Raw genomic sequence first — 23,323 nt, 5'->3', positions numbered from 1 at the left:
CAACATTAGTTCAGTGAATAGAATTTGCATATTGATTTTATATGTACTGATGTTAATATAAAGTATATGTAACTATACTTCTAGGTGCTAAAAGTGGATGGTGCCTATGTTGCTGTAAAATTTCCGGGAACATCCAGTAATACAAACTGTCAGAGCAGCTCTGGTTCAGATGCTGACCCTTCCTCTCTCCTGCAAGATTGTAGGTTACTTAGAATTGATGAACTGCAGGTAAGTATAGAGGAATTATTTAGCAGGTGAATTTTAGAACTGACTCCTTAAGTTTGTTATAAGAACCTGAGAGCAAAATTCTTTTTGTGTCATGCAGGTTGTCAAAACTGGTGGAACACCAAAAGTCCCAGATTGTTTCCAAAGGACCCCCAAAAAGCTTTGTATACCTGAAAAAACAGAAATATTAGCAGTGAATGTAGATTCTAAAGGTAAAGATTTTGTAACTTTTTCAACTGGTATATTCTGTATCCCAATAGTGCTTTTGTAGTAATGGGGATTGGATAAATTGGTTTGTGTGTAACATTATACGATAAAATGTATTTGAACTGATTACAGATGTAGCCAGAGGTGACAGAATTTGGTGTGTTCTTATTAGAGACAACTAAAGATGTATAACAATTTTTCTTTTCATTTATGTATTTCTGAAGGTGTGCATGCTGTCTTGAAAACTGGAAATTGGGTACGGTACTGTATCTTTGATCTTGCTACAGGAAAAGCAGAACAGGAAAATAATTTTCCTACGAGCAGCATTGCTTTCCTTGGTCAGAATGAGAGGAATGTAGCCATTTTCACTGCTGGACAGGTACAGGGGCTTATTTTTGCCTTTGAAAAGTGATATGACAACTGGCATTTTTGTGAAGTTTGTTATTAAACTGTTGAAGGATTTAAAATATTTAGCACATTTTGTCATTACTGAATCAAGTTTGAAAGTAAATACACCTGTTGTAACAATCAGAGATGCGTTTTTGATTGGGAGCTAAACTTTTTTTTCCTTCATTATAGGAGTCTCCTATTATTCTTCGAGATGGAAATGGTACTATCTATCCAATGGCCAAAGATTGTATGGGAGGAATAAGGGACCCTGATTGGCTTGATCTTCCACCTATTAGTAGTCTTGGAATGGGTGTACATTCTTTAATTAATCTTCCTGCCAATTCAACAATCAAAAAGAAAGCTGCTATTATCATCATGGCTGTAGAGGTAATTTAACTTTGGCAATGACTAGGCATTTTAACACAGAAGACATTTGCTAGAGTCTAGGGAAAATTCTTGAGTAGGTCATTCATTACTCCTTCCCCACCAGAGACCACAGTTTTTTTAGGACTAGAAACAAGTAAATCAGTGATTACAGTATAATTTAAGTGTTTTGAGAAAGATACGTTCTGTTGGGGGGGCACAGAAGAGAGGGTACAAATCAGACTGAACGTAAAGAAGGCGGTCTCCCTGTGGAAGGGATGTTTTGAATGATCAGATAGGGGTTCCCTAGACATAGGGATGAAGGTGTGAGGTGTTATCCTGGGCCCTAAGAGCAGCCTTTGTGAATCTGTATAATGTGTTCAGAGAATGTGTACCTTCTCTTCATATAACTAGAAGGTAGGGTTCATATAGATCAGTGAGTGGCAACTGATGAGCCTGGAGACCCCAAGCCTCTGATCTGGGTGTGGTTGATGGTGCAGAAGAAATAGAGGAGGAGGAATAAATGGGATAAGGAAAGAGGATGAATTTAGTTTTTATTGTGAATTTTAGTTTTATTGTGAATTTTAGTTTTTGTTGTGGTAGAGGTGCTTGTTAGATGTGGAGGTAATGCTATTGGAAGCCCTTGGAACAACATGAGTTTAGACTGACCTGATTTGACTTATATTTTAAAGGGATCACTGCTAATGTGTTGAATACTAGGGGGATAAGGGTGGAAGAAGGGAGAACAGTTAGGAGGTTGTTATGGTAATCTAGGTGGGAGATGACAGTGGCTTGGCCCAGGAAGTAGAGGTTATGAGTGAGAAGTGATTAGATTCTTGATATACTAGATATATTTTTAAGGTAGGTCCAACAGGATTTGCTGATGGTTAAATATAGAGTGTGAAACTAGAAGCAGTTGGGTGACAAGGTTTTGGAAAGGTGAAGTTGCCATTTATTGAGAATGTAGAGGGGAAGCAGGATTAGGAAATAGGGATGATATTAGGAGTTTGGTTTTAGACCTCTGAAGTTTAGGATGCCTATCAGATATCCAGGGGGAGATGGTGAGTAGAAAGTTAGATATGTACTTTGGAGAGCAGGAAAGAGAGGACCAAGCTGGAGAAATGTACTTGGGAGTTGTCAGTTTATCTGTGGTATTTAAAGGCACTATACCGAATGAGATTACCAAGGTTATGGAGAATAGGAAAGGTTTAAGGACTGAGCCATGAGAACAGTCTGCATTTAAAGTGCCAGGGAGATAAAGGAGAACCAGCAAAGGAATCTGAGAAGGAGCAGTCACAAGGGTTGGATGAATTTAGGATGAGTGGTGTCCTGGAAGCCGCGTAAAGACCATTTGTTAATGGTCTTTACCATTTGTCAAAGAGGATGTAGTGATTAGCTTTGTGAAAAGATGCTGTGGGTCAAGTAAGAGTAATACTGAACATTGACTTTTGGATGTGGTCTCATCTAGGTCATTGTTGACAGTAGTGATAAAAGCCTGATTACAGTGAGTTAAGGAGAAAAAGGGAGGTGAGGAACTGGAGAAATATATAGACAACTCTTTTGAGGAGCTTTTATATAAATAATGGGAATGGGGATTAGTATGGGAAGTCATTTCTTCTCCAGGTTGGCACTGATAAGCAAATTTGTCAGAACTGCATCTAAAATACACTGAATCCAGGCTCTTGAAAATTAACCATAAGCTTTTGTTTAGGGACAGTGCTCATATTATATGAGCTTTGAATGTCACTTACTAGACCAGTTCCAAATTAGCGAGGCATGGCTATGGACTGAATTTTGCCCCTAGAAATAGCCTTCACATCATTTAAAAATTCTTGACTGTTTTCTAGCATTTAAAAATTATGGATATATATTGAAAATCTAGATTTTCAGTTGCTTTTTTAAAATTAGAAGATCTGGTAACATGGAGCCCATAATCCAACTGGAAATATTTGACTGTCTCTTTTAAGTGGCTGTATAAGGTGTCTCTAATTCATTGCCATACCTACTACTTAAAATTTATTCCCTAAGACCAATTGTTAGCTGCCATTATTATCTAGCTGTATTATTTCTTTCACAACCAGCCTCCTTTACTCATTTATATTACTTCAAATGCATCTGTAGGCACTTAATTGTACTCGGTCAGAATCTTAAGAGTAGAGATAAAAAGAGTCATCATCCCACAGGTAGGGATAAAGTTTGTCATCATTTTATCTTTGTACGTCAGTTACAAGGGTTTGACAAACGGATCTGCAAGAATTTTTTTTTTTTTTTTTTTTTTTTTACTGAACTCTGCCCTTTGCTGTAAGAATAATGACACATAACATATAGAGATGCATAATAAGCTATAATTTGCTTGCAGCTGAGTGTAGTACTGATATGTGTGAGAGCCCCCTATACAGTCAGAGGGATGGAGATGAATAGCTGCATCCAACCAAATGACTGGCTGATTGTTTGAAAACATTTTATATCATAGCAGTATGCAACAAGATATATTTAAATTAGTTGCCTTTGAATGTACTGTGGTTTTGTTCTTTGGAGAGACATTGGCATATTCTCTCAACAAATTGATTCATGCATGTATTCCATATATATGCATATATTTCACTAGCCCATCTCATACTCTTGAACTGGACCTTACTATTTATGGGGTTACTTTTGATCCATGGTTAATTCCATAATCCAAAATGGCCTATCTCATATCTGGTAGGTGCTGAAAATAGCTTTTTGGATTCATTTTCTTATGGGGAGTAGAGAGACTGTTCAAATGCCTTCTTCCCTTTGTACTCCCACATACTCTTTCCCACCTGCTTTCTTCTAGTACCTAGTTCTAGTTAAAATGAACAATTTATATTTTTAAACTGTTTTATATTCAGTCCATTAATTATCTTGTAAATATAGTTTTACATTTTGAAAGAAACACATTTCAGCTCCTTGTTATGTTCATGCTACTCTCAATTAGGTAGTTAATGATATGATCTACCTTTATACTACCATGTCTTTGACAAACAAGTACGTTAGTTGTCACTTTGGGGATTGGATCTGTCATGATTTTAGGGGAGTTGAGGTTTTGTTTTTCATGGATCAGTGTATTATGGTAATCTTTAAGAACATATTACAATCAGAGTAACCCTGGAATAAAATTTATATCTCTTTTTTAACTAACAATCTTAAAAGGGTTCTAACTTGATACAGTTACACTGTGAACCAGGGGTTGGTAAATTCTGACCTGTGGGCCAAATCTAGTCACTCCATTCATTTATGCATCGTATATGGCTGCTTATCCGCTATTACATCAGGACTGAGTAATTTGAAAGCCAAAAATATTTACTCATCCTTTACAGAAAAAGTTTACCAACCCTTTTGTATTCCTGTCAGTTGTATACTCTGCTTAAAGATTACTCTTAAGTTCAACTCCTTTTTTTTTTTTTTTTTGATTTTTTTTTTTATTAAATTCAGTTTTATTGAAATACATTCACACACCATACAATCATCCATGATATATAATCCACTGTCCACAGTATGATAACATAGTTATGTGTTCATCACCACAATCTGTCTCTGAACATTTTCCTTACATCAGAAAGAACCAGAACAAGAATAAAAAATAAAAGTGAAAAAAAACACCCAAATCATCCCCCCATCCCACCCCATTTGTCCTTTAGTTTTTTTTTTTAATCATTTTATTGAGATATATTCACATACTACGCAGTCATACAAAACAAATCGTACTTTCGATTGTTTACAGTACCATTACATAGTTGTACATTCATCACCTAAATCAATCCCTGACACCTTCATTAGCACACACACAAAAATAACAAGAATAATAATTAGAGTGAAAAAGAGCAATTGAAGTAAAAAAGAACACTGGGTACCTTTGTCTGTTTGTTTCCTTCCCCTATTTTTCTACTCATCCATCCATAAACTAGACAAAGTGGAGTGTGGTCCTTATGGCTTTCCCAATCCCATTGTCACCCCTCATAAGCTACATTTTTATACATCTGTCTTCGAGATTCATGGGTTCTGGGTTGTAGTTTAATAGTTTCAGGTATCCACCACCAGCTACCCCAATTCTTTAGAACTTAAAAAAGGTTGTCTAAAGTGTGCGTAAGAGTGCCCACCAGAGTGATCTCTCGGCTCGTTTTGGAATCTCTCTGCCACTGAAGCTTATTTCATTTCCTTTCACATCCCCCTTTTGGTCAAAAAGATGTTCTCCATCCCACGATGCCGGGTCTACATTCCTCCCCGGGGGTCATATTCCACGTTGCCAGGGAGATTCACTTCCCTGGGTGTCTGATCCCACGTAGGGGGGAGGGCAGTGATTTCACCTTTCAAGTTGGCTTAGCCAGAGAGAGAGGGCCACATCTGAGCAACAAAGAGGCATTCAGGAGGAGACTCTTAGGCACAAATACAGGGAGGCCTAGCCTCTCCTTTGCAGCAACCATCTTCCCAAGGGTAAAACTTATGGTAGAGGGCTCAACCCATCAAACCACCAGTCCCCTATGTCTGTGGTCATGTTAGCAACCATGGAGGTGGGGTAGGCGAATACCCCTGCATTCTCCACAGGCTCCTCAAGGGGGCACTACATCTTTTTTTTTTTTTCCTTGTTTTTTTCTTTTCTTTTTTTTTTTTAACTTTCCCTTCTTTTTTAAATCAACTGTTCTGGGTTGTAGTTTGATAGTTTCAGGTATCCACCACCAGCTACCCCAATTCTTTAGAACCTAAAAAGGGTTGTCGAAAGTGTGCGTAAGAGTGCCCACCAGAGTGACCTCTCGGCTCGTTTTGGAATCTCTCTGCCACTGAAGCTTATTTCATTTCCTTTCACCTCCCCCTTTTGGTCAAGAAGATGTTCTCCGTCCCACGATGCCGGGTCTACATTCCTCCCCAGGAGTCATATTCCACGTTGCCAGGGAGATTCACTCCCCTGGGTGTCTGATCCCACGTAGAGGGGAGGGCAGTGATTTCACCTTTCAAGTTGGCTTAGCCAGAGAGACAGGGCCACATCTGAGCAACAAAGAGGCATTCAGGAGGAGACTCTTAGGCACAAATATAGGGAGGCCTAGCCTCTCCTTTGCAGCAACCGTCTTCCCAAGGGTAAAACTTATGGTAGAGGGCTCAACCCATCAAACCACCAGTCCCCTATGTCTGTGGTCATGTTAGCAACCATGGAGGTGGGGTAGGCGAATACCCCTGCATTCTCCACAGGCTCCTCAAGGGGGCATTACATCATTTTTTTTCCTTGTTTTTCTTTCTTTCTTTTTTTTTTTTTTTTAACTTTCCCTTCTTTTTTAAATCAACTGTATGAAAAAAAAAGTTAAAAAGAAAACAAACATACAATAAAAGAACATTTCAAAGAGACCATAACAAGGGAGTAAGAAAAAGACAACTAACCTAAGATAACTGCTTAACTTCCAACATGTTCCTACTTTACCCCAAGAAAGTTACATAATATAGCAACCTTTCTGTGAACTTGTTCCTACTATATCCATCAGAAATTAACAGACCATAGTCATTTCTGGGCATCCCCAGAACGTTAAAAAGCTTATCTGTTCTTCTTGGATTATTGTTCCCCCTTCCTTAATTACTCTCTACTGCTAGTTCCCCTACATTCTACATTATAAACCATTTGCTTTACATTTTTGAAAGTTCACATTAGTGGTAGCATATAATATTTCTCTTTTTGTGCCTGGCTTATTTCACTCAGCATTATGTCTTCAAGGTTCATCCATGTTGTCATATGTTTCACCAGATCGTTCCTTCTTACTGACGCGTAGTATTCCATCGTGTGTATATACCACATTTTATTTATCCACTCATCTGTTGAAGGACATTTGGGTTGTTTCCATCTCTTGGCAATTGTGAATAATGCTGCTATGAACATTGGCGTGCAGATATCTGTTCGTGTCACTGCTTTCCGATCTTCCGGGTATATACCGAGAAGTGCAATCGCCGGATCGAATGGTAGCTCTATATGTAGTTTTCTAAGGAACTGCCAGACTGACTTCCAGAGTGGCTGAACCATTATACAGTCCCACCAACAGTGAATAAGAGTTCCAATTTCTCCACATCCCCTCCAGCATTTGTAGTTTCCTGTTTGTTTAATGGCAGCCATTCTAACCGGTGTTAGATGGTATCTCATTGTGGTCTTAATTTGCATCTCTCTAATAGCTAGTGAAGCTGAACATTTTTTCATGTGTTTCTTGGCCATTTGTATTTCCTCTTCAGAGAACTGTCTTTTCATATCTTTTGCCCATTTTATAATTGGGCTGTCTGTATTATTGTCATTGAGTTGTAGGATTTCTTTGTATATGCAAGATATCAGTCTTTTGTCAGATACATGGTTTCCAAAAATTTTTTCCCATTGAGTTGGCTGCCTCTTTACCTTTTTGAGAAATTCCTTTGAGGTGCAGAAACTTCTAAGCTTGAGGAGTTCCCATTTATCTATTTTCTCTTTTGTTGCTTGTGCTTTGGGTGTAAAGTCTAGGAAGTGGCCGCCTAATACAAGGTCTTGAAGATGTTTTCCTACATTATCTTCTAGGAGTTTTATGGTACTTTCTTTTCTATTGAGATCTTTGGTCCATTTTGAGTTAATTTTTGTGTAGGGGGTGAGGTAGGGGTCCTCTTTCATTCTTTTGGATATGGATATCCAACTCTCCCAGCCCCATTTGTTGAAAAGACCATTATGGCTCAGTTCGGTGACTTTGGGGTCCTTATCAAAGATCAGTCGGCCATAGATCTGAGGGTCTATCTCTGAATTCTCAATTCGATTCCATTGATCTATATGTCTATCTTTGTGCCAGTACCATGCTGTTTTGGCAACTGTGGCTTTATAATAAGCTTCAAAGTCAGGGAGTGTAAGTCCTCCCACTTCGTTTTTCTTTTTTAGAGTGTCTTTAGCAATTCGAGGCATCTTCCCTTTCCAAATAAATTTGATAACTAGCTTTTCCAAGTCTGCAAAGTAGGTTGTTGGAATTTTGATTGGGATTGCATTGAATCTGTAGATGAGTTTGGGTAGAATTGACATCTTAATGACATTTAGCCTTCCTATCCATGAACATGGAATATTTTTCCATCTTTTAAGGTCCCCTTCTATTTCTTTTAGTAGATTTATGTAGTTTTCTTTGTATAGGTCTTTTACATCTTTGGTTAAGTTTATTCCTAGGTACTTGATTTTTTTAGTTGCTATTGAAAATGGTATCTTTTTCTTGAGTGTCTCTTCAGTTTGTTCATTTCTAGCATATAGAAACATTACTGACTTATGTGCATTAATCTTGTATCCCGCTACTTTGCTAAATTTGTTTATTAGCTCTAGTAGGTGTATCGTTGATTTCTCAGGGTTTTCTAGATATAAGATCATATCATCTGCAAACAATGACAGTTTCACTTCTTCTTTTCCAATTTGGATGCCTTTTATTTCTTTGTCTTGCCGGATTGCCCTGGCTAGCACTTCCAGCACAGTGTTGAATAACAGTGGTGACAGCGGGCATCCTTGTCTTGTTCCTGATCTTAGAGGGAAGGCTTTCAGTCTCACCATTGAGTACTATGCTGGCTGTGGGTTTTTCATATATGCTCTTTATCATGTTGAGGAAGTTTCCTTCAATTCCTACCTTTTGAAGTGTTTTTATCAAAAACGGATGTTGGATTTTGTCAAATGCTTTTTCAGCATCTATTGAGATGATCAATTGATTTTTCCCTTTTGAGTTTTTAATGTGTTGTAATACATTGATTGTTTTTCTTATGTTGAACCATCCTTGCATGCCTGGAATGAACCCCACTTGGTCATGGTGTATGATTTTTTTAATGTGTCTTTGGATTCGAATTGCAAGTATTTTGTTGAGGATTTTTGCATCTATATTCATTAGGGATATTGGCCGGTAGTTTTCCTTTTTTGTAGCATCTTTGCCTGGTTTTGGTATTAGATTGATGTTAGCTTCATAAAATGAGTTAGGTAGTGTTCCATTTTCTTCAATGTTTTGAAAGAGTTTGAGTAAGATTGGTGTCAGTTCTTTCTGGAAAGTTTGGTGGAATTCCCCTGTGAAGCCATCTGGCCCTGGGCATTTATTTGTGGGAAGATTTTTGATGACTGATTGGATCTCTTTGCTTGTGATGGGTTGGTTGAGTTCTTCTATTTCTTCTCTGGTCAGTCTAGGTTGTTCATATGTTTCCAGGAAATTGTCCATTTCTTCTACATTGTCTAGTTTGTTGCCATACAGTTGTTCATAATATCCTCTTATAATTTTTTTAATTTCTTCAGGATCTGCAGTTATGTCACCTTTTTCATTCATTATTTTGTTTATATGGGTCTTCTCTCTTTTTGATTTTGTCAGTCTAGCTAGGGGCTTGTCAATCTTGTTGATCTTCTCAAAGAACCAACTTTGGTGATATTTATCCTCTCTATTGTTTTTTTGTTCTCTATGTCATTTATTTCTGCTTTAATCCTTGTGATTTCTTTTCTTGTACTTGGTTTAGGATTGGTTTGCTGTTCATTTTCTAGCTTCTTCAGTTGATCCATTAGTTCTTTGATTTTGGCTCTTTCTTCCTTTTTAATATATGCGTTTAGTGCTATAAATTTCCCCCTTAGCACTGCTTTTGCTGCATCCCATAGGTTTTGGTATGTTGTGTTCTCATTTTCATTCGTCTCTATATATTTAGCAATTTCTCTTGCTATTTCTTCTTTAACCCACTGATTGTTTAGGAGTGTGTTGTTTAACCTCCAGGTATTTGTGAATTTTCTAAGTCTCTGATGGTTATTGACTTCTAATTGTATTCCACTGTGGTCAGAGAATGTGCTTTGAATAATTTCAATCTTTTTAAATTTATTGAGGCTTGTTTTATGTCCCAGCATATGATCTATTCTGGAGAAAGTTCCGTGAGCACTAGAAAAGTATGTGTATCCTGGTGATTTGGGATGTAATGTCCTGTAGATGTCTGTTAAATCTAATTCATTTATCAGATTGTTTAGGTTTTCAATTTCCTTATTGGTCTTCTGTCTGGTTGATCTATCTATAGGAGAGAGTGATGTGTTGAAGTCTCCCACAATTATTGTGGAAACATCAATTGCTTCCTTTAGTTTTGCCAGTGTTTCTCTCATGTATTTTGTGGCACCTTGATTGGGTGCATAGACATTTACGATTGTTATTTCTTCTTGCTGAATTGCCCCTTTTATTAGTATGTAGTGGCCTTCTTTGTCTCTCAAAACATCCCTGCATTTGAAGTCTATTTTATCTGAGATTAATATTGCTACACCTGCTTTCTTTTGGCTGTAGCTTGCATGAAATATTTTTTTCCATCCTTTCACTTTCAGTTTCTTTGTGTCCCTGTGTCTAAGATGAGTCTCTTGTATGCAACATATTGATGGTTCATTTTTTTTGATCCATTCTGCGAATCTATATCTTTTAATTGGGGAGTTTAATCCATTTACATTCAACGTTTAAAACCGTGAAGGCATTTCTTGAATCGGCCATCTTATCCTTTGGATTATGTTTGCCATATTTTTCCCTCTCTCTATTAATATCCTTTATTGTACCCATACCGAATCTCTTTAGTACTGAACCTTTCTCCAAGTCTCTCTGTCCTGTCTTTGTTTCTCTGTCTGTAGGGCTCCCTTTAGTATCTCCAGTAGGGCAGGTCTCTTGTTAGCAAATTCTCTCAGCATTTGTTTGTCTGTGAAAAATTTAAGCTCTCCCTCAAATTTGAAGGAGAGCTTTGCTGGATAAAGTATTCTTGGCTGGAAATTCCTCTCACTCAGAATTTTAAATATATCGTGCCACTGCCTTCTCGCCTCCATGGTGGCTGCTGAGTAGTCACTACTTAGTCCTATGCTGTTTCCTTTGTATGTGGTGAATTGCTTTTCTCTTGCTGCTTTCAGAACTTGCTCCTTCTCTTCTATGTTTGACAGTGTGATCAGTATATGTCTCGGAGTGGGTTTTTTTGGATTTATTCTATTTGGAGTTCGCTGAGCATTTATGATTTGTGTATTTATGTTGTTTAGAAGATTTGGGAAGTTTTCCCCAACAATTTCTTTGAATACTCTTCCTAGACCTTTACCCTTTTCTTCCCCTTCTGGGACACCAATGAGTCTTATATCTGGACGTTTCATATTATCTATCATATCCCTGAGGTCCATTTCGAGTTTTTCAATTTTTTTCCCCATTCTTTCTTTTATGCTTTCATTTTCCATTCTGTCATCTTCCAGGTCACTGATTCGTTGTTCAACTTCCTCTAGTCTTGTACTATGAGTGTCCAGAATCTTTTTAATTTGGTCAACAGTTTCTTTAATTTCCATAAGATCATCCATTTTTTTATTTAGTCTTGCAATGTCTTCTTTATGCTCTTCTAGGGTCTTCTTGATTTCCTTCATATCACGTACTATGGTCTCATTGTTCATCTTTAGTTCTTTGAGTAGCTGCTCTAGGTGCTGTGTCTCTTCTGGTCTTTTGATTTGGGTGCTTGGGCTTGGGTTATCCATATCGTCTGGTTTTTTCATATGCTTTATAATTTTCTGTTGTTTTTGGCCTCGTGGCATTTGCTGAACTTGATAGGGTTCTTTTAGGGTTTGTAGACCAATTGAAGTCCTTATCTCTAATTTATCAGATCTACAGCTTCGTGGAGTACACTTTCTCTAACTAACCAGCAGGTGGCGTCCACGAGCCACCTGTTCTCCACAAGCCAGTTCTCCCCTGCTTAGCCTTTTTGGTGAGTGGGGGAGTGAGTCTTGTGGGGCCCAATTGGTGTACCAAGCTTGCGTGTGTAGTTGGTGTTGCCTGCCCTGTATGTGGGGCGTGTTTCTGGGCAGTCGGGGAGGGGGGGTGGCCCTAACAATCAAATCTCCCTGGTGATCCTAGAGTTTTAAAGCTGGTGCAATAGTCTAATCCTTCAGTTCAGTCCTGCCACAGTTTGTCTCTGCCACTGACCCACAAGTCCTTGGTATTGGCGTATGGCTCCTGAGACTTGCAAGTGGGCCCCTCTTCCAGGCTGTGCACCCCGGGTCCTCTGTTGAGGGATGACTGTGCTATGTCACAGGTGAGTACCGTCCCCGCAGGGCAGTTCTGGGCTGCTGGGCTGTGTAGGGAGGCTCCCAGTCTGCTCAAATGATGGCTGAATGGGGCTTTGTTAATTCACAATGCTCCACCTTCCCAACTCTGGGACAATCAGCTGCGGTTTCAGGGAAGGCTAATGTCCACGCCCAGTTTTGTGGTGTGTGCCTGTTATTTGAAGCCCTTCCGTCACACTGGGTTGTCTGGGGCAGCTCTGGGCTATGGGGCTGGTGATGGGCAGGAGTGTTTCCTGTCCACCAGGATGGTGGCTGTGAGCGGACACCCCCGTTTTCTTGGGAAGTTGTGGTGTTTAGTGAATTTTCTCAGCCACTGAATTATTGCCTTTTGTCTCAGAGCTCTCTTAGTTCTGCTCTTGGCTTGACGTGCCCAAATTGAAAGTCTTTGAAGCTTTCTGTATTGGGCTTCTTAGAGTAATTGTTTTAGAAAAAGAAAAAAGGATTAAAAAAAAAAAAAAAAAAAAAAGGGTCCTCCTCAGAGATCTAATGGGTTATTGAAATGCTAAGAGAGAAAGCAACCAGGGCCATTAAGGAAAGGTCCACAGGGCAGAGAGATGGGCTTTTCTTCGGGATTTGCACATGTGCCTTAGGGCCTGAGCTCCGCCGTTCCCCTTTCTGTGTTCACCAGAACTCTAAAAATCCTCTGCTTTTATTTTGGAGTTTTTCATGTTGTTTTTTTTTTTCTATGCCTGTCTCCTCTCTGCTGGGCTGGCTGCTCACAGATTCTCTGGTGTCTGGTCTCTGTCTATCTATGGTTGGAGTCTGGATCAGTAGAATGAGTTTCCGATAAGAGCAGCCACTGCAGTTCTCCCTTCTCCTTCCCGGAGCTGACAGCCCCTCCTCCCACGGGACTGAGCCTGGCAGGGAGGGGCGCGGGTCCCCTGGCCGCAAAAACTTACAGATTTCGCTGATCTCAGCAGTTCGACATTTTCATGAGTGTTGTATGAAGTATGCCCAAAGACAGATTGCTCTGTGGTGTCCAGTCCACGCAGTTCCTGGCTTTCTACCTACTTTCCTGGAGGAGTAACTAAAACATACAGCTCACCAGTCTTCCATCTTGCCCCGCCTCCAGTTCAACTCCTTTTGACATATATAATGTGCTATTCAAATTAACTGTTTTTTTTCCTAATTTTTCTGAGCACAGAAACAAACGTTAATGCAGCACATTCTACGTTGTGACTATGAGGCCTGTCGACAGTATCTCGTGAATCTTGAGCAAGCGGTTGTTTTAGAGCAGAGTCTACAGATGCTACAGACATTCATCAGCCACAGATGTGATGGAAATCGAAATATTTTGCATGCTTGCGTATCAGTTTGCTTTCCAACTAGTAATAAAGAAACTAAAGAAGAAGAGGGTGAGATTAAGAATTCTATAACATTTTAGGCAGGATAAAGAAAAGAAAACCACTAAAGATTTTGTGTGTGTGTATATACTTTTACTTTGATTTGTAAAAGCTTAGAGTTTAGACTCTGAGAAGGTAAAAGTGCATATCCATATCCTCTGTCAGTATGGGTGTGTAACATAAGCAATAGAATTTTTTGTCAATGTGTTTTTGTTGTCTTGAATCCTGTTTTCTATGATACATACATATTGTATTGGAATACTCTACTGAGTTTTACTGATTTTATCATTGTGGGTGATATTTTTTACCATGAAAATTATTTAGCAAGTTAAGCCTAGTTATATTGAGAGGCAACTTTTATTCCAATTTTCAGAATGTAGAGGGAAGAATAACCTAGTGAATTGTTAGGTGTTTTAGAAACTAAACATGCCTTTGCCATAAAGTTTTTAATTGTCTAAATGAATGGGAAAACTGTGTGAAAACCTAAAGTGCAACTGTTTAATTCAAAATGTTTTTCCTTATTTTGAATTCTGCTGATGATATTCTGGTAGCTACATTTTTGAATAGTGGTTTGCAGGTTTCTGACCTTTATCTCATTAACATTGAATCACTAAAGGATTATAAGTAGTATGTAAACCAAGACTGAGATACTGATATATGAATCCTTTTCTTTCCTTAGTAGTAAAAGCAATTTCAGTCTACCTTTTAATAAGGTTAAGATTTTTGACCTTTGGGTGGTGAAAATTAAGGCAGAATAAGGAAATAATTCACATATTAATGGTCATAGTTCAGTGTATCTTAAGTGTTGCTTTAAGGAAAAAAAATTAAGTTATTGGTTTTCTAATATGTGAATTAGAGCATTAAAATACATAGCACTTATCATCTAGAGGCTTATGCATACTTAATCTCTTAGTTATTTTTAAAGTTTAAATTGATCCCAATTTTTTCTCTTGTGTTTCAGAAGCAGAGCGCTCTGAAAGAAATACATTCGCTGAAAGGCTTTCTGCTGTTGAGGCCATTGCAAATGCAATATCAGTTGTTTCAAGTAATGGCCCAGGTAATCGGGCTGGATCATCAAGTAGCCGAAGGTAATGTGATTTTTACCAGCAAAGTTAGTTGGAGGAAAAAAAAATGTACAGAAAGAAATATATCTTACCTATCATTTGCATGAATTGGTGGGTTCTTTTTGTTTTGTTTTTATTCCTCCTAATATCACCCTGGGAAAAAATATCTGAGAATATCTAAATTAGAGTTTAAGTATAGAATTTAGGACATTTAATAAATTTGAGGTAATTTAGGCAAGTGGTTCAAACTTGACTAAGTGTGCTCTACATTCATCATTCTTGCTTTCTAGGAAGCTATTTTCTTTAGTTGGAGACAACGTAACACAATTATTGAAAAAACCATCAATCTTTTATTTCAGATTGCTTATTTTATGTTAATTTCTCAGATGTCTTAATGATCTGGGAAGAAATGAAATACTGGTGTGTATTGTTTTATTAAATGTTTGGTGTTTTATTTTCAGGCTTTCTGAGTTGTGGGATAAACAAATGTTTATTACATTAAAAATTGCTAGGTGTTTGAATAGACAAGAAATATAAAAATTCAGGATATAGTTTCCTTTCTGCAGGAAAAAGCACATTTGTTCTAAATACTATATAGCCAAAATTCTTGATTACTGACATAATTAATGGCACTGCTCACTGCATGCTAATATGATAGATTGTAAGCCTACTTAAAATGAGGACATCCCTTGCCTCGTTTCTGTTCCATATTCATCTTTCCCTTTAAAAATGATTATTCTTAAATTGGCACCAGGAAAGCTACCAAGTTGAGAGCTTCCCAGGTTCAAAACATCCTGAAGTCAGATTTTAAAAAAACTATTTATGGGTGACCAAATTATAAAATAAAGCAAAAATATTATGTAGAATGTACAAAATGGAAATATCACCATCTTATTTAAGTAAATAAGTAGGACTATACTAGGCAGACAAAGTGTTTGGTCTAAAATGCAAAGCAACTTAAATTCTTCATGAAGAAATTAGTGACTGAATTATTTCAGGTATTTCATTTCCTCAGGGAAAATACAGATGCAAATCAAGTTGGACTCTCTGATATGGTTGGTCCAATGCCAGTGCTGCCATCTTTTTTTCATGTAAGGATTATTTTGAAGGCAAAGACTAAAAGGAGCTTCAAGAGTGGGTGATGTGTTGCTCACAGAAATAATTTGCTGAGTAAGCTCCTTTGAGGAATTTGCCGAAGATTTCACAGCAGTGCTCTTAACCAGTTCAAACTCAGGGCTGCCGATTGAACAGATGAAAGCACAGGAGGCTTATTATCCACGCCGGGCAGTAGGAAGTCCACAGACTGCTTCATTGAAGTGAAACCCTCCTCTAGCCTACAATGGATTTTCTAGGCGATGCCCCTTGATGAGTATGCAGGCTGTAAGCTCAAAACTGATGCAATTTCAATATTGGAGTACTATTAAATGCCTTCAGATGATGATTTGACTCAGAAGTTTTGTTATGTGACTCATAGTTCCTGAGTACAAAGGGCAGATTTAGTGGAAAGCTTGATTGATGCATCTGATTGCAGGTGTATTTACTCTAGAGGTTGTTAATCTGGAAGACACATGACCTTCGCTTTTTTGTCACAGTGGTATGTTTGAACATGACTGGATTCTAAGGCTTCTGTAGCATGGATATAACGTGCTTACAAAGAGGAAATTACATCATCCTTGAATTCTTCCATATTGTCAGAAAATACGATGACTCCAGGCAAGCCTATACGAAGAAATGTCAAAACTCTGAATCTTAGCAGCCAAGGTGGTATCTCCTCAGTATTGTCCTCAGCCACTGAGGATACAGGTGAATCTTCATGAATTGTGTACAACATCTTGAAGAATAATTATCTTTTTTTGTTTTTTTGTTTTTTTGTTTTTTAAAGAATCTATATGAGGAGCTGGGTGTTGTACTTAAAATGTTCCCAAGACCAAATGAAGAAGAGGTTAAGGACGATTAAAAAAAATGACAAGGAATGACCCCCTCATTTAATATTGACTTGACTACATCACAGCAACAAAGTTGGGAGTTTGCAAGTTCAAGATGAGACTATGGTCTCAATTTATCTTCATTTATGCTTAACCTGCTCTAAGCTAGAGTTGGAGAATAGCCCACATGTTTTGTTTGGCCTCTACGATGTTTTTTAAAAAAAAAATTTTTTTTTCAATCTGAATGCCTTTAGTGGGCTTGTATGCCTCTACTTTGCCACTACTCCCTACTTCTTAACACCTGAATGCCCTTTATTCATTCACTTTACCTGCCTAGCCCAGTAGGCATTGTGATGCTGGTGTAAGCATTCCTCTTGATAAATACAAACATGCATTTATTTTCAGGTTATTTGCAGTCTTCCCAATTATTGCTCTTTTTTTTTTTCCCTTTGTTTTAAATAAGACACATTAGAATATTGAGCTAATTAAAATTGTATAGACGTATCCCAGCGTGAACAGTCACCCTGATGTGTGCTGTTATTGGTAAGGAGGTTGCTTTTCTCTGTGGGTGATGTCTTCGGACAGGGAGATTACCTGTACTGAAATAATCACTGTGCCCTGCTCCCCTTCCATATTATGAGAACTCTTAAATTCCAATTTCTAAATCGGGAAAGAGAAGACATTGTTACCATAAAAGAATTAACTCTAGGCATTTTTAAAAAGTCACAATACCATAATAACTGATATATTACTTAAGACATCAAATTTACCTTGCAGAATCTTCCAGAGAATATCTCTATTCCAAAAAGTGCATCACCATATACAAATCTTATATATGGGTGTGTTTCTGAAAGTAGCCTCTAAAAGAAATTATTGTAAATGTTTTAAAAAAATTTTTTTGTTTTTAATATTGAAAATGCATTACTATGGAAAAATACTTTTGCCCTAGGATTAAATAATAATCATGATTAGAGATTCAAACATTAATTAAAAATCTTTATGAATTACTTAATAAGCATATGATGGTCATTTGGTAAGGTATTAGAGCTTTCATATCAAAATTGTCATGTCTTTAGCATTAAATCTGTATAGGAGTATGAAGTCCCTTATGTGTTGCCTGGCCCTTAAAATTTTTTTGAGGTTTTACTCTTTATCTACTTAGAAGCTCTAAAATTGTGGCTGAGTTAAGGGGTTTGCCTTTTGTGCTCTCTCGTTAATTGCTGTTAGTTCTTAATGTGTTAATTTTTTAGCTTTTGTAAGCTTATATTCAGAGGTAAAGTATAGATTTTTGTACAGGGAGTTATCATTTTTCCCATTAAGAGTTCTGTTACCATGATTATTTTGTTTCTTTTTAGTGATGTGCACACCTGAAAATTTTGTTTTGTTTTGGTTTGGTTTTTTTTGTATAGCAGGAGAAAAAACATCATGCCCAGACATTATTAATCTAACAACACATTTTACAAGCTCCAGTTTCATTTATTAATTTCCTTGGGATGCAAGTTATACTGTTTTTAAAAATTCTTGTATTAAAAAATACATCTAAATTTGTCTTTGTTTTAAAATTATTCACTGTATGGCTTTTATTAGTTTAATTGCTTCTGAGATCACAGACAAGGGATTTAGAGGGTAACTATATTTACCAGAATGCTACAGACTGAGGCAAAAAGTATTGGTTTTGTGCTGATTAGTATGTTTGCTGATGTCTATTATTATTAAACTTAATTCTTATTGATTATAAGCAGGGGGCAGAAACAGTTTTTTGTTTTAGTGTTCAGTTGTTCATTTATCTTAACTGTATGAAAGGATAAAACTTATTTTCTAATCTTACTTCATGGCAACTCTGTTCCCTATGCTTAAGTTCGTGTGGGAGCTCAATATAGTGGTTTTAGTGCTAAACTGGGTACTAAGATACCCCAGTTTCATTTCTTTCTGTCACTAACTTATTCTGTGATTCCAGAATTGGCATTTATCCTTCACTTCCCTTGCTTGGCTTTTTGTCTGTAGAAAATACTTTGATCTTCTCAGATGAGAAATTCTGTGCACCTGTTAATTACATGTAGATGTGGTAGAGAGCTCTGGTTTTTGTCCATGTTCTTCTAGTTTGAGATTACGGGAGATGATGAGACGTTCATTAAGAGCAGCTGGTTTGGGTAGACATGAAGCTGGAGCTTCATCCAGTGACCATCAGGATCCAGTTTCACCTCCCATAGCTCCCCCTAGTTGGGTTCCTGACCCTCCTGCGATGGATCCTGGTAAGATCTATTCTTTCATTTAATGTTTAACAAAAAGAAAAGACAAGATCACGACAGAAAAGAAATTGAACATTTTAATGGGATATTTAGTATGAAATATTTGAAAGTAGCATAATGAATATTTAACCAATTTAGTTATGAAATTTTGATTTAAGGGATTTATACTTTAAAAATTAAAATTCTAGAATCTTCTGTCAGGCATCTCTCTTTGACTGATATATTTCTTTACTGGTAAAGAGCTAGACAGATCCTTTATTGGTAATATGTCAAGATAAGGCAATATTTTGCCTAGTGGATTAGTGCATTTCTTCTTTCATAGCTTTAATAAGTTTCTACTTAAACCTCTGTCTTATTTGACCTTTGGCTTGCAGTGAAAAGCCTTAAGGCCAGTTAAGAGAACATGTTAGGGATATGTTGTCTATAATGATGTATATCCTACTGTTCTGTTTACTGAAAGATGGTGACATTGATTTTATCCTGGCCCCCGCTGTGGGATCTCTTACCACAGCAGCGACTGGCGCTGGTCAAGGACCAAGCACCTCTACCATTCCAGGTAAGAAACTGTATTATTTTATCTGCCTAGGCATTTGGAAGTAAAAAGGGCATACTTCACATGTATGTTTCTACAGATGCACACTTTATCTCAAGGAGACTTTCTTTACTTGAAAAGCAGTTAATTCTCTGAATTATCTTCCATGTATCAATGAAAATGTGGTACGTATATAAATCCATTTGGAAATCAGATGAAGTTTGAAATGTATTAAAATGTTTTAATTCTTTGTAATGAAGTCAATTTTTTACTGATACTAGAATATTTTTCTTAGCCTAGTGGATTATTTAATATATGCCTGATATATTATTCCAGAATAGTTTTTTATTCTGTCTTATTTATTCTGTTTTTTTACCAAATGGATGTACTTAATTACAGGTCCTTCCACAGAGCCATCTGTAGTAGAATCCAAGGATCGAAAGGCAAATGCTCATTTTATATTAAAGTTATTATGTGACAGTGTTGTTCTGCAGCCCTATCTACGAGAACTGCTCTCTGCCAAGTAAGAAGTTTTATTATGTTTTACCTTAGCTACTTTTACTGTTTACATCTTTCTTGCAATGTAGACAATAATCTTATGTGAATTAAAAAAAATATAGTAGAATTCAGCATTGTATTCCTCTGCTGCTAAGCTCTCCTCAGTGAAAGAGAGGCCTTCTCAACACTAAGTGAATATAAATCAACTTCTATGTTAATTTGGCTAGTGTGTGTATTTATATGTTAATAAGATCACAGAATAGTCATTCTGAAATGCAGTTCCCTAGATTAGCTATCTGTCACTATCACATGGGGAATTAAAATTTTACAGATTCCCAAGCTGTACCCTAGAAGGTACAAGTCTGTAGGTCTGTAACGGGGCCTGGGATCTGTATTTTAAAATTCCCTGGATAATTCTGATGGTTTCTTTGCTCTTCATGGCTTGCAGATCATCATGAGATTTTGCAGAGTTGTTGATAAGTACTCTGTGGTAAATGCTAACCATTAATAGATTATATGCTTTCAGCATGATTGTCTTTTTATAAAAGTTAGCTATTATCTATGGTGAACTCTACCTGCTTTAATTCTTTTAATTCTAGCAATAACACTCTGGAGTAGGTAATATTTTCCCATTTTACACTGGAAGAAACAGGTTTAGAGGTTACTTAACTTGCCCAAGGTCACAAAACCTAGTGAGTGGAAGGGCTGGAATTCCAATGCTGGTATAATTAATACCTCCCTCTATTAAAATGTCAGAGGGTGTTTTGGGTTTTTTATTTTTTGGGTTTAGAGAGTTTTTATGTTCAAGTTCTAATGGACCTTTGGATGAAAATGACCCAATTTATGAATTTATAATGACTTTAGTGAAGCCCACACTAGTAAAATAAATCATTGGATTGTAAACTAAGTTATCACCACAGAACCATCTTATTAAATTATTGGTGCTTTGAAGCATATATAAAAATGGTGTGCAGAGAGAACCTAAGATGGCGGCTAGGTGAGACAGGGCGAAAAAACACCTCCGTGAAAAGTACTAGATAAAAACCAGAAAGTGACCCAGAACACCAGTTCCAGCAATGCACCAGCTGGACAAGGTCTGCTAAAACCACAGTGACTGTACACTTGGTGAAACTGGGAGTCTGCATTCTGAAATGAGTGAGTAAGATGGCTGAAAGTCCCACAGCCGCGCTGTGGTGTGGGGAAACTGGGGGTTGGCATTTGGAGATGGACTAGTTCTTTTTTAAAAACAAAAAACCCAGGAGCGGTTGCAGTTATGACAGTGAGAATTGTGCAGTGAAGCACGGCAGGAGTGAGCTGTGCCAACCTCTTCAGTGTCTGGCTTGGAGGATAGACCACTGCTGATTGCCTCAGGGCCAGCGGGGTAGAGGGGAGAGCCAAAAGGAGAAAGAAACCACACCGTTTGCAGCCAGCTCCCCGGCGGGCTGGGGACACTCCTGCCCGGGGCCGGACTCACAGCCCAGAGCCGTGCCAGGAAACCCCATGTGATGGGGAGTGTATCCCACAGCACTGCGCACACGCCACAATATTGGCCGTAGACAGTGGCCTTGGGTGCACCCACAGCTAGTTGTTCTGGAGCTGGGAAGGCAGAGGTGTGCAAAAAGGGGGGGGGGGTTGAGATGCTCCATTCAGCCATCTTTGCATCAGGCTGGGAGTGCCCCTACACAGCCCAGCAGCCCGGGGCTTCCCTTAAGGGATGGCGCACACTTGTCACGTAGCACAGCCTTCCCTCAGCAGAGGTCCTGGAAGATCACAGCTGAGAAGGGGGGGTCCTCTCGGAAAACCCAGGGACATTACGCCAATGCTGGGGACTTGTGAATCAACGGCAGAGACAATCTGTGGCAAGACTGAAATGAAGGCTTAGACTCTTGCAACAGCCTTGAGTCTCCGGGAACACCTGGGAGGTTTGATTATTAAAGCTGCCCTGCCTGCCTAGCCACCCAGACACACGCCCCACATTCAGGGCAGACAGCAGCAACAACACACCCAAACTGAGTGCACCAATTGAACTCCACCAGAATCATTTCCCCACACAACACAAAGACAAGGTTGAGGAGAACTGACTTGAGGGGAATAGGTGACTCGCAGATGACATCTGCTTGTTAGTTAGAGAAAGTGTACACCACCAAGTTGTAGATCTGAAAAATTAGATTGTATTTTTATAAATTGAAAGAACCCTATCAAGCAAAGCAAATGCCAAGAGGCCAAAAACAACAGAAAATCTTACAGCATATGATAAAACCAGACGACATGGAGAACCCAATCCCAAACACCCAAATCAAAAGATCAGAAGAGACACAGTACTTGGCGCAATTAATCAAAGAAATACAGTCAAAGAATGAGAGCATGGCACAGGATATAAAGGACATGAAGAAGAACATGGCACAGGATATAAAGGACTTAAAGAAGACCCTAGAAGAGCATAAAGAAGAAATTGCAAGAGTAATTAAAAAAAATAGAAGATCTTATGGAAATAAAAAAAACTGTTGGCCAAATTAAAAAGACTCTGGCTACTCATAACACAAGATTAGAGGAAGTTGAACAACGACTCAGTGTCTTAGAGGACCACAGAACAGAAAATGAAAGAACAAAAGAAAGAATGGAGAAAAAAATAAAAAAAATTGAAATGGATCTCAGGGATATGATAGATAAAATAAAACATCCAAATTTAAGACTCATTGGTGTCCCAGAAGGGGAAGAGAAGGGTAAAGGTCTAGAAAGAGTATTCAAAGAAATTGTTAGGGAAAACTTCCCAAATCTTATACACAATATAAACATACAAAGCATAAATGCCCAGCAAACTCCAAATAGAATAAATCCAAATAAACCCACTCCGAGACATATTCTGATCAGACTGTCAGATACTGAAGAGAAGGAGCAAGTTCTGAAAGCAGCAAGAGAAAAGCAATTCACCACATACAAAGGAAACACCGTAAGACTAAGTAGTGACTATTCAGCGGCCACCATGGAGGCGAGAAGGCAGTGTCATGACATATTTAAAATTCTCAGAGAGAAAAATTTCCAACCAAGAATACTTTATCCAGCAAAACTCTCCTTCAAATTTGAGGGAGAGCTTAAATTTTTCACAGACAAACAAATGCTGAGAGATTCTGCCAATAAAAGACCTGCCCTACTTCAGATACTAAAGTGAGCCCTACTGACAAACAAAGGAGAGAGAGATATAGAGAATGTTAACAGACATATATAGAACTTTACATCCCAAATCACCAGGACACACATTTTTCTCTAGTGATCACGGATCTTTCTCCAGAATAGACCATATGCTGGGACATAAAACAAGCCTCAATAAATTAAAAAACAAAACAAAACAATTGAATATATTCAAAGCACATTCTCTGACCACAATGGAATACAAATAGAAGTCAATAATTTTTGATTTCTAACTCCACTATTTACTTCCTACATGATATAAAATACACAAACTCTAATGACAAA

At 37.9% G+C, this 23,323-nt stretch overlaps 1 protein-coding gene across 2 annotated transcripts in view; it reads left to right on the top strand.

Annotated features, from left to right (window-relative positions):
- The window catches only part of UBR5 (ubiquitin protein ligase E3 component n-recognin 5), a 173,203-nt gene that overhangs the window by 98,729 nt on the left and 51,151 nt on the right, over window positions 1-23,323 (top strand). For both annotated transcript variants that reach the window (XM_037802663.1, XM_037802662.1), the window contains exons 17-25: window positions 85-228; window positions 326-437; window positions 657-811; window positions 1,012-1,209; window positions 13,383-13,593; window positions 14,543-14,669; window positions 18,671-18,822; window positions 19,280-19,375; window positions 19,751-19,874. In XM_037802663.1, the coding sequence (XP_037658591.1) occupies window positions 85-228; window positions 326-437; window positions 657-811; window positions 1,012-1,209; window positions 13,383-13,593; window positions 14,543-14,669; window positions 18,671-18,822; window positions 19,280-19,375; window positions 19,751-19,874 (1,319 nt within the window). The remainder of the gene's footprint in view (window positions 1-84; window positions 229-325; window positions 438-656; window positions 812-1,011; window positions 1,210-13,382; window positions 13,594-14,542; window positions 14,670-18,670; window positions 18,823-19,279; window positions 19,376-19,750; window positions 19,875-23,323) is intronic.

Source organism: Choloepus didactylus, chromosome 14, assembly GCF_015220235.1.
Source record: "Choloepus didactylus isolate mChoDid1 chromosome 14, mChoDid1.pri, whole genome shotgun sequence".
Taxonomy (NCBI): Eukaryota; Metazoa; Chordata; class Mammalia; order Pilosa; family Megalonychidae; genus Choloepus; species Choloepus didactylus.
This window is presented reverse-complemented; position numbering and strand designations above follow the sequence as displayed.